The sequence below is a fragment of the Protomyctophum bolini genome, assembly GCF_963924005.1.
Source record: "Protomyctophum bolini genome assembly, chromosome: 20".
NCBI lineage: Eukaryota > Metazoa > Chordata > Actinopteri > Myctophiformes > Myctophidae > Protomyctophum > Protomyctophum bolini.
Genome location: NC_137881.1, coordinates 22,032,824 through 22,049,798, shown reverse-complemented (window position 1 = coordinate 22,049,798; position 16,975 = coordinate 22,032,824). Strand labels below are relative to the sequence as shown.

The following is a 16,975-nucleotide window of genomic DNA, read 5'->3' as shown; positions in this document are numbered from 1 at the left end:
CTTCTCTCATGGGGGTCTCTGCCATATCTCTTCAAATGGGGGTCCGCGGGGCTAATTAGTGTCAATTTGGGGGTCCTTGACGTGAAAAAGCTTGGGATCCACTGGGCGGTATGTCACACCACGGATCTGACGTGTAATGGAGATCTCTGTATCCGTCACTCCTTGTCCCTTTTATGCCCATTATTATAATATGGATATCTGCAAAAAAGAAACATTCAGATTTACTCATTTATTAATTTATTTGCTGACAAACATTTCAATATGTCTATTTAGAAGTGCATTGATATAGTAGTAGGCCTGTAGTATAGGCTAACCATGTGTTGTTAATTTGAGAGAGAGAGAGAGAGAGAGAGAGAGAGAGAGAGAGAGAGAGAGAGAGAGAGAGAGAGAGAGAGAGAGAGAGAGAGAGAGAGAGAGAGAGAGAGAGAGAGAGAGAGAGAGAGAGAAGGGGGGGTCGGAGCAGTGTACCCCATAGCCCGGATGGCCAACAGGACCGCAACGCCATTGGCTCAACCATTGACACTGACAGCCTGTACTGTTATGATTAGCTTATTGATAGCTATACCTTGGGGGAAAGGGCATATTCGGCTATTTTAAGGAGAGAAAAAAACGCAGTTAAATAGGTAGCCTAGATAATAAGTATACATTATTACCAATAATTAATTACATTAATTAATACATTTGAACAAGTTGGTGCGTGTCATCGTCATCGTGGATACCTTTCCCAAAAAGCCTCCAAAACCAGACATTTTGTCTTTTTGACGTTTTTGTGTTATTGTGTATCTTATACTTTAATATTCTCTCTCTCTCTCTCTCTCTCTCTCTCTCTCTCTCTCTCTCTCTTATTATTTTACATAAAAGGTTATTACATTAATAAATAATTATCATGATGATTATTAATAATATGCATCTCCCCTGACAACCGACTCTACCTCACCGTCCTAGAGGTTCCAAACGGAGCTAGCGTCGTCCGGACTATGGGACGGTAGACAAAAGAAGAAGAAAAAAAAGGGGGGGAAAGAGGGAGGAGAGAAAACAGAAAAGTTTGAAAGGAAAAGAGGAGGTTCCATTTAGTTCCATCCAAGCCTCCTCCAGTCTTCACCGGGTCCTTCACCGGGAGAAGGACAAACCTCTGGCCGGCTGTCGGTGACCCGCCCGGCGGCTGTACTCTGTCCCGACTCCCGGGGATTTGTTTAGTTGTACACGTACACATACGGTTGGAACTTGGAGCTTGTTATTATTCGGAACCGAATCATCATCATCATGAGGAGCGACCCCATTTTGTTCGCTTCCAGCAGGGGTGAGTTTTCTCTGAGTGGATCGAAGTTGTTGTGAATTGTCGGAGAAAAGAAATAGCAGATCACAACAAAACACGTCGCGTCCGTCCGCGACCTGTTGTGAGCTTGTAGTTCTGCTATATTTTGTGGACGTGCGAGACCCGTGCACCTCTGTATAAATCAGTTATCCTGCAGTCTCAACAGCTGCAGGCTCATTAATAATGTGTGTGGGGATGATCATTATTCTAATCCAATGTTCATTAGAAATGCATTTTCATTGAAATAGTAACTACTTTCATACACAGGCTACACACGTGTTGTCCTGTCCATATATTGTATTGTGCCTCTTTTAGTTTGTTTAGAAATGATCACTAAATGACATTTCATCATCGAGACAGTTACGTTACTTTAGACTCTAAAGCAGTTATGTTACTTTAGACTCTAAAGCAACATAACTGTCTCTATGAATTGAAATTGAATACAGGTCAGGACCACAATGGAAATAACAAAGGCCATAGGGCTTTTTGTGTCATCCAAGTTTTAGCACCATTGCATAATCGTACCTCTGCACTATTTGCAGACTGCAGTATTCAATCAATCTAAAACAACGACTTACGCATAAACAATGGAATAAGCTTTCATAGGTTAGACATTTTGACATCACGTCCACTGTATGATATCCACTTTTAGCAATTAGCCTGTTATTAAGTAGAGTTAGTTTATTATAGGGACACACACTGCAAATGGCACACTGAATGGGCAGTAATATGAAATAACTTTCCCCTGAGAGAGAGAGAGAGAGAGAGAGAGAGAGACTGTGGAAAGACTGCTGGCTCCTCACGGTGTCATTAAGGTCGTGGTTGGTTGTCTCTGGTATTATGGAGTCGGGGAGCTCCAGCGGCTTGCTTGCAACCCGAGATCAGCCCCTTGTGTTTCCCCTCCTCTCCTCTCCCCTCCTCCCCCCCCCAACCCAACCCCTCTACTCTTAACTCCCTGGGTCTTCTTGGCTGATTGAATAACGGCCCTCACGACATCCAGCACCACCGCATGATGATAACCCTTGGTTTGTTCTGTTCCCCAGCCCGGCCGGGCCGGGGCGCAGCCGAGCTCCCCTGCTGCCCTCCGCAGGCTGTGTGTGTGTGTGTGTGCGAGAGAGAGAGAGAGAGAGACAGACAGAACTGACACTGTGCTGCTGCTATATGCACAAGACTGCACTGATTCTGTTTAGTCCAGTAAGGAGCATAACTCTCTTGACAGACACTGCACTTTGTGTATGTGTGTTTGTGTTTGTGTGTGTGTGCGCGTGCGCCGTAGTTCCCGTGTACTGTAAATCCCTCTAGACTTATAGTTCACTGGTTCTCAAAGTGGGGAAGATTATAGGAACGGTGCCAACCAGTGCTTGTCAGATGTTCTAATACCCCTCCAGGGGCCCACGAGGAGGTACGGTGGGTGACTGCAGGTATGCATGCCAGAGGTTTGCAGGTCAAATAGGAACCCATTAAAGTCCCCCGGCACACAAGAGACGCAGATTTAAGTGTCAGTGACTATGTCAGGAATGTTTCGGGTTTTTTTTGTCGTCCTTATAGACTTGCTTGACCACAAATTAAGAATGTTACTTTAGCCTATTGTTCAGATAATAAGCTACGTTTATCCGGTATAACCTATAGTTTCTTTGAAGCACTCGTACTTTGAGCCGTTTGTCGACTCTCGGGTTCGTGCTCTCCTCTTGCCTCCTCTGATTCACTCTGGTCAAATGTGAGTCGCTCTGGAGGACGAAGAGCTGCTGCTGAAACGCCTCGACTGTAAGAGCACGGCAGTAAAAGTGCTCTTCGGTGTCTTCGCCCCCCCCTCCTTGTCCCAGTGAATGGTAACACAAAGCAGGTTGGAGGAGAGCCCACGGCGGGGCTCGCCAGCCTCTGGTCGGCAGCTGTGCCGTATCAGGTGGCTCGGCGACTCGTCCTCTCTGCCTGGCATTTGCCGCGGTCCCTGACAGACGCGCTTTGTGAAGACACACATTTTTCTACTGAGAGCGCTGCAGTTCTGTTCTGGCCGGAGGGGTGGGGGTGTGTGTGTGTGTGTGTGTGTGTGTGTGTGTGTGTGTGTGTGTGTGTGTGCTTGTATTACTATACTAGTGAGGGCATTTAGGGGTTGGGGGGGGTTGACTTGAATACATAGTTGAGTGCTTGTGACATGGGACCGACAATAGCTGATTATTGCCGCGCAGACCCATCCTTTGTGACCTCTTCATTTGCATGTCTATGTGAACAGGAAAGGACTGGCCAATAAAATGTGTTGTGTGGAACTTAGGCCTGATGTAAAAGCGTGCTGTTTATATTGGAGCAGGATTCTCTAGTGCAGGGGTCTTCAGAAGGGGGTCTGGGACCCCTAGGGGGTCCTCAGAGTTACTACTGTAGGGTGGGGGTCTCCGAATCTTTGTATGATTTTAACCTTTTTGTTTTTACATTAACCACTTGAATCCTAGAATCCCTATTCTACCCCTACACAATTATATACAAAATGTAGTGTGGGGGTCCTTGCTTCATCTCTCTCTCTCAGCTTTGCCTTCTAGGGGGTCCTTGGGCTGAAAAATGTCAAAGACCCCTGTGCGTTGTAGAAGGCCTTCTGTCACCTTCCAAGTGGTGTGCAGAGAGGTTGCCAAATTATATTTTTGGGGGGTTTCTACCTACCTAGTATGTTCCTTCCTACAATAAAACGAGGTCTGTACGTGTGGGGCGGCTATACAGTTTACTGTGGTTTACAGTTAGCTGACAGTTTTCTAAGCTGTTTGGCTTTATACGAGGTGCCATATTCGAGGGGGTCAAAAGCGTGTTGAAAGTGTTTATGGCCGTGTTGATGTGTTATTAATTGGCCATTGGTGGTTGGGTTTGTGTGATGTGGCTTAGATTGGGTTAGAATGGGTACATGGTGTCAACATTTGGCCCATTTGGTTGGGTTTTAGTAGAACATTTGGGGGGGGGGGGGGGGTCCTCTCTCTCGTTGAGAAGCCCACTCCCACACTGAAATGATGATTGAAGTTTAAAAGCTTTCACATGTCGCGGGATAGTTGTGGAAAAAGTATACTCATATTTTTTACTTAAGTTTCCCTGCCAGGATTAATTAATAACATGCCAGGATATCGCTCCGATCCAAAACACAGCGGCCGTGATGTTGTGTCAGCTTAATGGTGTGTGTTGACTCTGGACCGCTTGTTGTTCTCTACCTCTACCCGCTAGGCTCCGTGCAATAAGTGCTGTTTGGACCAGAAATGCCGCCTGGGAGGGGGATTTGGAGACTAAAGCGACTAATGAAGATGGCGCAGCCCAGGGTCTAAGCAGAGTAGCCTTTTCACTAGATCGAATCAAACACATCTATACAACTGAATAAACGTAGCTACGTATTTTGGCAGCGTCGCTTCCCGACAAATAACGCAGACTACGTTTTTTAGCGGGAAAAGGTTAAGTGAAAGTATCAATACTGCAATATAGAAATACTACAATCACAGTGTACAGAGGTCGTCCCCCTACCCCATGTCAGTCAGTATGCATCTAGAGCAGTGGTTTTCAGCCCTTTTCATGTCAAGGTCCATTATTTATTGGGCATTGGACCACCATTTGATGAGATATATCATCAGACTTAGAATATTTTGTAAAAATCGTTGGATAAGATATACAATTCCATGCTGTATTGGTGTTGGTACCATTAAGAGAGATAACAGGCAAATGTTGGATTCAAAATAATTCTTCTACATTCTATAATTGACTTGTGTGGACTTCGTGTAAATTAAGTAATACAGATGTTGAGGTACTTTTGGTTTCATGTTATACTAAAAGGGTCCATTTGGTTAGCTGCATGGGAACCACCTGAGAGAGAGAGAGAGAGAGAGAGGATTCTAGTCGCAAGCCAAGCTCAACAAGTCTCGCTCCCTGTCAGAAACAAGGCCGACACCGTGCCAAAATAGCGCGCTGTCATGTGGCTTAACGTAAACTGGCACGGTGCCCGCACGGTCTGAACAACAACACACGTCCATTTAAAAAAGCATGTAGCTCTGGACTCCCTCCCCCCTCCCTCCCTCCCTCCCGGCCCCGAATGTAAACCAAGGCAGTTTAAAAAGACATGCACACATTTGACCCCCCCCCCCTCCCCCTGTCTGGTGGTAATTGCATCCATTAAAGATGGTAGGATAAGTTTGATGAGTCCTCCGCCCGCCCCGGCGGCTCTTAATAGGCTTAGTGTTGTAGTAATGGGATGAGCCCTGTGTCTTCTTGGGACAAAGCAGGGATTATACACGGAGGGAAGGCCTCACCGTCACCCCCAGTGGTGGCGTGCCAATGCAGGGGGAGACACGGAGGGGTAGCTTGGAGGACACGCACGTGTGTGAGTGTATAATTAATCTGTGCGTTTGTATGCGTTTGCGTGACTGTGGCATCGCTTGAGAGACGCAATGTTGCAGCAGCTGTGTGTGCGTGCGTGTGTATGTATGTGTGAAATACGTGTGAATGACAGTGTTTGTTTCATCTCACTCACAGGGACACACCCACACTCGGAGAGTAAAAGCCATATGCATATGTGCTAAGCAACTCACCGCGGTTTTCAAAGCGTCCATTATTTATTCTGCATTTGAGCCACGGACCACCATTTTGATGAGATTTAGCCTCTCAGACCCAAGACTTTTGTTATCGTTGGATGAGATTTTGTCCACAATTCTATGCTGCATTGCACTAATAGTACAGGAGAACGATCAAAATAACAATTATTCTACATTCTCTAATTGTGTAGTCTTCCTGTTAATTAAGTAATGCCAGATGTTTAGCCAATAATTTAACTCTTGAGAGCTTTCTATAAGTATATTTGGTTACCGACTCTCCACCATTTAGCTGGGGAACCACCTTGAACGCCCGTCAAGGACCACTGGTTGAGATGGAGTTCAAGGTCATTGCCAAACGTGACTATATACATCGTTGTGTCGGTGCCTTTGCGGAAGGAGCGCATTTCTCACGTCCGAGAGATTTCCCACAGGCAGTTTATACCCTCAGCTGTACCCTCCCCAAGTCTCTCATGGGGAACCCACATTTCCTCCCATATGCTCTCAGGGAGGATAAATCCTGAAAACCAGGAGAGCGTCTAACCACACCAGCCCCTCTCCCCCGTTTGGCGTGCGGTTCCCAGACGGAGTGCTCTCTGATTTATCTTTTAACCAATTTTGGGGCGGCAACCCCTTTTGGTGTTGGCATTATGTTATGCTTTAGCTATTGAAAAATAGCAGATCTACAAGCTCATAGCGCGCCACCGAGTGGCGCGCTACGAGCTTGTAGGTCTGCTATTTTTGAAAAGTCGAAGAACGACATAGAAACGTATAGCTTTTTCAGAAAACTGTCAGGAAACTGTCAGGATAAAATCAGATCTTGAACACTACAAAACTTAAACTCAGGATTAAACTGGAGAAATCTAAAAGTGATTGGATCAGACTTCCTTCGGATACATGGCGAATGCATTTATTCCTTTCATTGTGCCTACACATGTGTAGGCACAGTGCACTGAAGTCTTTTAATTCCCCCCCAAAAAAAGGTTTTCGCACAGATGGGGAGTTTAGTAGATTGACTGTGTTCACCTAATGTTCACCTGTTTTAGTATAGAGTTTAGTAGATTGACTGTGTTCACCTAATGTTCACCTGTTTTAGTATAGAGTTTAGTAGATTGACTGTGTTCACCTAATGTTCACCTGTTTTAGTATAGAGTTTAGTAGATTGACTGTGTTCACCTAATGTTCACCTGTTTAGTAGAGTTTAGTAGATTGACTGTGTTCACCTAATGTTCACCTGTTTAGTAGAGTTTAGTAGATTGACTGTGTTCACCTAATGTTCACCTGTTTAGTAGAGTTTAGTAGATTGACTGTGTTCACCTAATGTTCACCTGTTTTAGTAGAGTTTAGTATAGATTGACTGTGTTCACCTAATGTTCACCTGTTTTAGTAGAGTTTAGTATAGATTGACTGTGTTCACCTAATGTTCACCTGTTTAGTAGAGTTTAGTATAGATTGACTGTGTTCACCTAATGTTCACCTGTTTTCGCCAAGTGTTTGTCTCTCATGACATGCCCAGAATAGGGGCGCAAGAGTTCATGTTCTGAAAGAGACAACGAACAGAGCTCTCTCTCTCTCTCTCTCTCTTTCTGTCTCTGTCTCTCTCCTTCTCTCTCTCTCTCTCTCTCTCTCTCTCTTTCTGTCTCTGTCTCTCTCTCTTTCTGTCTCTGTCTCTCTCCTTCTCTCTCTCTCTCTCTCTCTCTCTCTCTCTCTCCTTCTCTCTCTCTCTCTCTCTCTTTCTGTCTCTCTCTCTCTCCTTCTCTCTCTCTCTCTCTCTCTCTTTCTCTCTCTCGCTTTGTTTCTCTCTGTCAAATCTCCGGTTACTTCATATTTCTTCACCCTCCCCCTCCCCCTCCCATATACTTATTTCCGCATCACCTTATCGCTCGCCTCCATCTATAACCCCCTCTAACCCTGCATGCTCCCTCTCCCTCTCTCTCTCTCTCTCTCTCTCTCTCTCCCTCTCTCAGATCACGGTTTCACAGGATCGCTATTTGTCGCCGCAGAAACATCTGCTCTGCAAAACCACCTGTACCGCATATCGCCTGATAGCCATCTCTGTCGGCTCGGCCCTGTGATGTTGGCGAGCCCTCGTAATTACAGACCAGAGAGAGAGTCCATCTTTGATCATCAAATAACTTACCGATTATAATATTTTCCCCCTTTCATCTGACATGAATGCGTCTTGCCTATAGCTTCAGGGCGACGCCGGTCTTTATCAAGCGCGTATGCATCGCTTAGTATTCGACTGATCGCAGGATGTGCACAGCGTTTCACTGCTGATTGGTCCCATTAAGACAGCTGGCCGTTTCTACAAATGCTTTCTAAATCGGTAGTTAACTTCTCACTTTCACGGTTGATCAAAATGTATAAAGAAAAATCACGCTCGTGTGAAGTGGAGACTGACGTGGGAGTGGATTGTCACACCCGTCTCATGACATAAAGTACAGTTTTAGACTTTAACAGCAAACTTGAGCCACGAGAGTCCATTTGTACACCTGTAACATTCATTTGGAACCCCATATATAGGAATCGTTTACGTTAACCAGTAAGAAACTGAACCGTTACGAGGGAATCATTAAGGAAACGGAACGGTTAAAATCCTCAAGGATCCCAAACCTGAAATTCTACAGGAAGTAGCGGAAAGCTGGACAATGGGACACTAGAGAATGAGAGTGAGAGTTTCCAGACGCCCAGAGGAGGAGGAGGAGGAGGAGGAGGAGGAGGTGGTGGTGGTGGTGGTGGCGACTTACTACAGCTTGGGCGCAGCTGGGAACGACTTCCCCTCTCCCTCTCTCTCTCTCTGTCTCTGTCTTTCTGTCTCTCTCTCTCCCTCTCCGTCCATCCGTCCAGTCGGTGGGTTCCTGCCCTGGGTGTGAGGAAATGTGCCGAGTCAGAATCTGGGAGAGCTGCAGGAAGGAGCTTGGCTCTCGGACCCAGGCCCAAGTAGAGAGAGAGAGGGAGAGAGAGAGAGAGAGGAAGTGGTTCCCTGCCAATCTAAACACTGTTGCAAGAAGGTGGGCAACACATGGGCAGTGGTGGAAGAAGTTTATTCCTGCGCAAGTGCTGCAGTTTTTACCATTGAGGTAAAAGCTAATGGCAGGCTTGCTCAGGGGATATATTGAATCTTGACCAAGATTGGTCAAAATGTACGTCAGATCCTGTGTCTTGGTGAGGCATGACCTTTGACGTGATCTAAATGTCCCTATAGAATATACAAAATACAATGATAGGATATTGTATTAACATACTCTAGTACACAGGGAGTCACGACCCAGAGGTTGAGAACCCCTGCTCTACCATACAGATTGGACAACATTACATTTTATTAATTTAGAAAAGGGTAAATTGTGCTGCTTTCAGTAAAAAGTAACAAGTAACACTTTGCCAGCCTTTTTGCCTCCTTGTTGGGCAACCCAAGTTGTTGGAACCCTCTACCAATACAATAGTAGTACCAACCAGTCTGTGCGTATGCCCTAGGCTGCCAAATATAAAGACAAATAGTCTGCACCTATAGCCCAGCTCTGAGATGGTACGTAGAAGTGGTTGGTAATATTTAATGACCTTTGTCATAAAGGCTTAGGATCAAAGGTGCAGGCTAACTCGAATACAGACACTTCCCTGGACTCACGCACTCACGCACAGCACACACACTCAAGTAAAAAGATAGCTTATAGATCAGCTATTTTCAAATTGCTGGGGACCTCCTGGAACCCCGTCAAGGACTTCTCTTTGTGTCCCCGGACCCCACTATGAGAACCAGCGTTTACGGTGCCAGCGCTGAGTGGCGGGGGGTTACGGGTAACTATGGCGACGGTGCCAGACCATAAACCAGCCCCAATTAACAAATGCCACCATCACCATCTTTTACTGTAACACCACTTTTACCCAACAATGCGATTACACCCCACAACCGCACGGATGAACTCACTGAGTCACTGTGCTGACTGACATGGGCTTCATGTCACCAGACCTGTGATTGGTCCATTAACCCAGTGGTTCCCAAACTTAGCCCGTGACTCAGAAGAGAAGTTAGACGTTTGCCTGGGACCCAAACTATAGTGAAAATAGCAGATCTGCAAGCTCACAAGTCACAACGTGGTGCGAAGGGTCCCCGACCCACTATTTAAATTAACCCATTAAGACCTGAGGTCGATTCTGCATGGTTAAAGCGGTAAAAAAACAAAGCGGGGTCCCTGCGACTGGTTTGGTTCAGTCAACAGCCCATTAAGATCTATCGTCACCCCCAGTGAGGCGGAGGAGGCTTAGGTTAAACCACTGTATGGAGCATTTATCACCATTGAACCATAAAAGTAACTTTGATGTCACTGCTGTCAGATTTGTACATTTTTACTGCACAATTACCGGTAAGACGCCTGGGACGCCACGCATCCGCCTCGTTGACGGCAGACTGCTGGGCGAGCGCTGGCGCTTTGGCATGGGGCTTTGGCATGGGGGGCATCAGCTATAGCTATAGGTTGTCTCCATATATGGAGCTCACGGTGAAAGCCTTCGTTATTTCACCTAGAGCTCCATATATGGAGATATAACAGCGATATACGGGGGGGGGGGGGGGCATGCAAACTTACTACACACAGAAAGGCCCTTTCGCCAACCCCACCTCGGGTATGGGCACCGATGACGCGGAGGAGAGAACACACCCCCAGCGGGAATCGAACCCAGGACCTTCTAGCTGTGTCCCCGTGCAATGCCTTTTAGTAGTTATATTATATTAGTTTCAGTAGTTCACTTCTCACACTACAAAATAGCAGATTTACTACTTTGTCAACTTGCCTGTCGAGCAAGTACAGGTCATGTTGCCCAACGCTCTGGCCACGTTCAGGTGTTTTTAGACAGATATCTCATGTTGTGTTTATAGACCCTCTCAAACGAGCACCTTTTGTTTGTTGGGCAACCTGTAAGCAAACTCTACCTGCCCAAAAGTTATATTTACCTGCCAGACGGGCAGCCGCAGATGATCAACCCAGTTAGTGTCAACGACTGGAAGCTCATTATCGTAATCAAGGCAGATGTTTTAAGTCATATGTTCTCGGCACTAGAATTACACGATTGACACTGTCCATGTCCTCCGTTCCAGATGTGGGCTTTGGTAGAGGCTCTTGTAGATGCACAGTCACTCGTCACAAAAAGTCTTGTAATTATCAGAGAAAACCCAACAAAGACAACAACAACCACTCCAAAGTTGATTTGGCCCAGCTGTGGTGATGTCTTGCTGTCAGCCTGGTACGGTACGCGCATATTAAACCGCCTTTATAGACCGCTCGCCAAAAACCTGGACATGTAGTTATGATGTTCTGTTTGCTGTGAAACCAGTGGTGGAAAGTAACTAAGTACATTTACTTAAGTACTGTACTTTATTCTTTATTTTTTTTACTTTACTAGAGTATTTCCAATTTCCAATACCTTTACTTCCACTTCTACTTCATTCAATCTCAGATCCAAATAATGTGCTTTTACTTCTCTTTTCACTACAATTATGACTATAGTTATCCAGTTCATTTTGATTATTATTACAAAAAATACATACACAAAGTTCCACTTCAGCCCTATATACATTTAGGCCATTTGAAAATGTAATACCCCATCTTCAAGCTCACAGTGCGTTGCGATGCGACACATTGTAAGATTGTAGATCGGCTATTTTCAAGGATTTCTGCATTTCATTATTGATAACAATTTACAATTTAGGCATTTAGCAGACGCTCTTAATCCAGAGCGACTTACATTAAGCAAGAACAAAAAAGCTGATACTTTTACTTAAGTATTTAGTACTTTTTTTCCATTACTGGATGTAGTCTGTTTGCTGTAAAACCCTCACTTATATCTCTCTCGTCTCGGGCTAACAACCTGTCATTATTTACAGCGACGGGCCGGGTTCTGTGATCAGCGTGGTTTGTAATTAGACGGAGGGGAGGACAGCCTTTCTCCAGGGAAACTCTGATCCCTCCACTTGGCAAAGAGAGAAACTTGATCTATTATAATTGTGTGTGTGTGTGTGTGTGTGTGTGTGTGTGTGTGTGTGTGTGTGTGTGTGTGCGCGCGCGCAGGTGCGAGCGTGTGTGTACACAATACACTACATTTAAATGTGTGTAAGATACTTTGTATTCACTGTTTGTTTAATGTTTGACACATTTTCTCCAGCGATGCCACTAAGTCTCTTAAGCCCGGTGTGTGCGTGTCTGTGTGTGTGTGTGTGTGTGTGTGTGTGCGTGTGCGTGCGCACGCGCACATTAAAGAGACAGATTTCAACTTGAAAGCTTGTCATCTCCAGACTAAACACATCCCAGAAGTGTTACAGAGACGGTTTTGTAACAAGCAACAGGCATCTTAAGGGCACACCATGACGCACACACAGAACTTAGCGTCTGTCAGTGTGTCGTCAATCCTGACACCTGTGTTCCGCTGTCCTAAGAACTAAGCATTTTTCACTTAAAACAAGCTGTCAATGGAAGTTGTACTCCACAAGCAAACATGACCCCTATGGCCTAATGTGCATGCTGCAGTGCTGCACTCACATGTTCTTTCTTGTACTGCTATACTTGAAGACTATCGGATGAAATTCAACCTATTTATTACCAAATCTGTCCTCCTAACCTTAACCATCACCTATCTGAGGGTATATGCACGTGCCATCATCATCATACTCAGTCAGAAGTTATGTGGGAACGCCTACTGAGTGGCAAAAAGCTACTTTCTGGCCTTGACAGCCCGTTGTGTTGGCGGTGTCGTGCACCATAAACATAAACACACCTCACTTTCACCTCAGCATTCATGCACAGGTCTCTCACCCCCCTCTCTCTCTCTCTCTCTCCTCCCAGGTCAGGGAGGGCCATGCGGGAATACTGCAGCCTGGCTGGCAGTGTAAACATTCTTTTGACGCCGCCTTAGGTGTTTTTTGGTTTGTTTTTTATCATTTTGTTTGTCTGCGTGGGTGCGTGTGTGTGCATAGGTGCGTGGGTGCGTGTGTGTGCATAGGTGCGTGTGTGTGCATAGGTGCGTGGGTGCGTGTGTGTGCATACGTGCGTGGGTGTGCATACGTGCGTGTGTGTGCATACGTGCGTGGGTGTGCATACGTGCGTGTGTGTGCATAGGTGCGTGTGTGTGCATACGTGCGTGGGTGCGTGTGTGTGCATACGTGCGTGGGTGCTGCCGGGTGCAAAGTCAGGCCGAGGCACGGCGGGTGTTTTTCGGGGGGGGAGTGGCTATCGTTGGCTTGCTAGCCCTGTTGTTGACGCAGCACACCGGCCTGTGTTATTGGGAAGTGATGAGTTGCTGGTGAGAGATGGGGAGACGGGAAAGTGAGGGAGAGGAGGAGGACACACACACACACACACACACACACAATAAAATCCTCTTAGAGAGAGGTAAAACGCAGGGGAGAGAGAGGTAAAACGCGGGGTAGAGAAAGCGTAATTGAAGGGGCGAGGTGACAGAGAATAGGCAAGAGGGAAAGGACAGGGGGATTTTGTTTCCCTTTTCCCTAAAGGAGGCGAGTGGGTGGTTTGTTTGCACGGCGAGGTATTTTGCAGCCGGCCCAGAGCGCCCTCAGGGTCTTGTCTGAGGGTGGTCCTTTATGCTCGCTGCACACCACTTAATAACCCCCCCCACCTCCACCCCCTCCCCATCTTTGGTGATCTGGAGAGCTCACTCTGGTTTTTAACGTCCCTCTTTTACAGTATACACGCACACAGACACACATGCTCAAACAGACTCGACATGCACGCACGTACAGGCGCACACGTGTGCAAGACTGTGTGGAGACACACACACACACACACACACACACACACACACCTACACGTACACGTGCACATGCACATTGACCACCCCTGTGGAGGTAACTTTGCGTTTGGTTCCACAACAAGCAGCATGAAATGGCAATTGCAGCACCATTGTAAGGAGCCGTTGGAGTCTCTCGTATATAAAATGTGTGCAATATAAAAACACAGGCAGGAGACCAGCGGTGTTTGTGTCATATATATACACTGACGCCACACCATGCCACAGACCAGACCTCTCTGGGTAGCAGAGGAGGTGGAACAGCATCTGCTCTGTTTGTATGCATCATATGGAGCAGGAATACACAGTATTGCCGGCCCTTAAGATGATTGTATTCCATTGGATGTCATTTTTCCTGTCAACAAGCGCTGTGTGTTTGCACTGTGCAAGAGCGCTCTCTCTCTCTCTCTCTCTCTCTCTCTCTCTCTCTCTCTCTCTCTCTCTCAGGATGATCAGATAAGATTATGGCAGGAATGTATGTGAATGTGTGAAATCTGCTGTTTATCTTTCTGGGCGGAGGAGCAGCACCGTCCTCCTTCTCCTCCTCCTCGCAAACTCTGGATAGAAGACTAAATTGCGATTCCATCGGAAAAGCCACGAGCGTCTATGTGAAGATTATTTACGGAATGCGTGACGTAATGCCGGCTAAGCGTGGAATCCAAGAGGTCGAGCCAATAAGCTCCTCTTCTCTCTCGCTGCTTGCGAGTCGTGGTCCCGTGAGGAACTCCCATGGCATTCTCCAGTGGTGGAAAAAAGGACAACTTTCACCACTTTTCAAACTATCTTCATGTAATTGGTCCTCAGTAATGTTCATGATAAAATACCACCAAATGTCTTTCTACTCGGTCTGTCTCTCACAGAAGGGCTGTGGGCAGTTCATCGGCAAAGCGTTGCTGTTTGTTTTGGCCGACTCTACGAGTAGAAGCCGTGCACGTGCGTCATTTCCATCCACCAGCTGTTTAAAAACCCGGAAAAGAGGCCCGGACTAGTGGGTGTGTTTACACCCACTAGTAGAAAAAAATGATTATTTAGTGTCAAATCATGTCAAATAGTGTCAAATTATATGAAGATAGGTTGAAAAGGGGTGAAGTGGTCCTTTAAGTAAAAGTATCACTACTGTAATATAGAAAGTAAACGTCTGTAATTCAAAATGTACTTGAGTATAACTCATTATGCAGAAAGTTTTAAAATATTTTGAAAATAGCAGATCTATAAGCTCATAATACGTTACAATATATTGTGAGCTCGTGGGTAATGTATGTTTTGTAATTATAATCTAAATCTACAAAGTAACTAAAGTTTGCAATTAAAGGTAGTGGAGTAAAAGTACAATATTTGCCTCTGAGATGTAGTGGATTAGAAGTACTGGGATTTGTACAGTACAAAAATTAGTCAAAATTGTAGTTACCGGTAAGTAAATTTACTTGGTTACTTTCCACCACTGGCGTTCTCACCCATTTGGAAGACGTGTCCAGAATTAGTCTTACGCCAGTGACGTGACACCGCACATAACCGATCTACAAGCTCAAAACCCATCCAGTGACGTGACACCGCACATAACCGATCTACAAGCTCAAAACCCATCCAGTGACGTGACACCGCACATAACCCATCTACAAGCTCAAAACCCATCCAGTGACGTGACACCGCACATAACCCATCTACAAGCTCAAAACCCATCCAGTGACGTGACACCGCACATAACCCATCTACAAGCTAGTCAAAACCCATCCAGTGACGTGACACCACACATAACCCATCTACAAGCTAGTCAAAACCCATCCAGTGACGTGACACCACACATAACCCATCTACAAGCTCAAAACCCATCCAGTGACGTGACACCGCACATAACCCATCTACAAGCTCAAAACCCATCCAGTGACGTGACACCGCACATAACCCATCTACAAGCTAGTCAAAACCCATCCAGTGACGTGACACCACACATAACCCATCTACAAGCTAGTCAAAACCCATCCAGTGACGTGACACCACACATAACCCATCTACAAGCTCAAAACCCATCCAGTGACGTGACACCGCACATAACCCATCTACAAGCTCAAAACCCATCCAGTGACGTGACCCCGCACATAACCCATCTACAAGCTCACAACCCATCGCACTGCAACACCTCATTAGCTTGTAGATTGCCTATGTTCTGTGCCACGTCCCAACCTGCCACCAAGTGCAACTCTGGCTATTATGTAATCCAAAAAGGCCCTCGTCAACCGACAAGGAAGGTATATGCAGGATCAAGCTTTATTTGTGTGTATGTTGTGTGTGTGTGTGAGATTTGAATCTCTGCAGATAACCTGTCATAAGTAGGTGTGTTGAAGAACATGGTGGTTGATGTATACTACAAAAGGGCCGCGTACATTCCACTGTCAGATCTCCCCACGTGGAAGTTGTGAAGGAGATTGTGTGAAATGAGCAGTGGCGTAAAGTAACTTAACCCCTTTAGACCCGAGGCCAGATTATACTAATGTCTTCTAAATCCTATAACAATTTTCTGAAAAACATGTTTCTATGTCAGTGGTGCTCAACTTTTAACATTCAGTAGATTGTCTGTGGTCTGGGGTTTTCTAGCTGGCTTAAACCAGTGCTCTGATTTGCCTGTGGACTGAGAGGTAAGAGTCCACAAATCCCATATATGACATAGGAATTTGCCAGCAAATGTCACTGTTGAGGCCTGTTGTCTTTGCAGCTCAAAAGGCTCCAGAACACACAATCCCAGGAAAACCACGATGCGACAAATTGTGAGCTTGTAGAGCTGCTAATTTTCCAAATATTTTTATACATTTGAAAACCTGAAATGAGACACTCATTTGCGGCAGCAAAATGGATAAAAGGATATGGAGATTATGGACACGTTTCTGCCCAATAGCCACAAATACCCATTTGATACAATTTCTATTTCTGGCACATGTCTTGTCTGTTAGACAAGACATGATTTGGTAAAAAAAAAAAAGTCTACTGTTTATGTACTGAAGGGCATGGAGATTACATGCCCTTCCACTAGTGTGAAATTGACTTTGACATGGCGAAGACTAACTCGATTACTTATTTGCGGGGACCTCCTGGAACCCCATCTCACAGGCCACCCGGGGGGGATGTCCCCCCGAACCCCATGTTGAACCCCATCTCACAGGACACCCGGGGGGGATGTCCCCCTGAACCCCATCTCACAGGACACCCGGGGGGGATGTCCCCCCGAACCCCATGTTGAGAACTCCATCTCACAGGACACCCAGGGGGGGATGTCCCCCCGAACCCCGTGTTGAGAAGCCCTGCATTAAAAGATCATAAAGCATGT

General features: G+C 46.0%; 1 protein-coding gene across 3 annotated transcripts in view; it reads left to right on the top strand.

Annotated features, from left to right (window-relative positions):
• The first annotated feature begins 1,100 nt into the window (after nucleotides 1-1,100).
• Nucleotides 1,101-16,975, top strand: part of afap1 (actin filament associated protein 1) — an 84,504-nt gene continuing 68,629 nt past the window's right edge. For all 3 annotated transcript variants that reach the window (XR_013965956.1, XM_080791970.1, XM_080791969.1), the window contains exon 1: nucleotides 1,101-1,300. Coding sequence is in view for 2 of the 3 variants with exons in the window: in XM_080791970.1 (XP_080648096.1) it covers nucleotides 1,264-1,300 (37 nt within the window). In the remaining variant the exon portion in view is untranslated. The remainder of the gene's footprint in view (nucleotides 1,301-16,975) is intronic.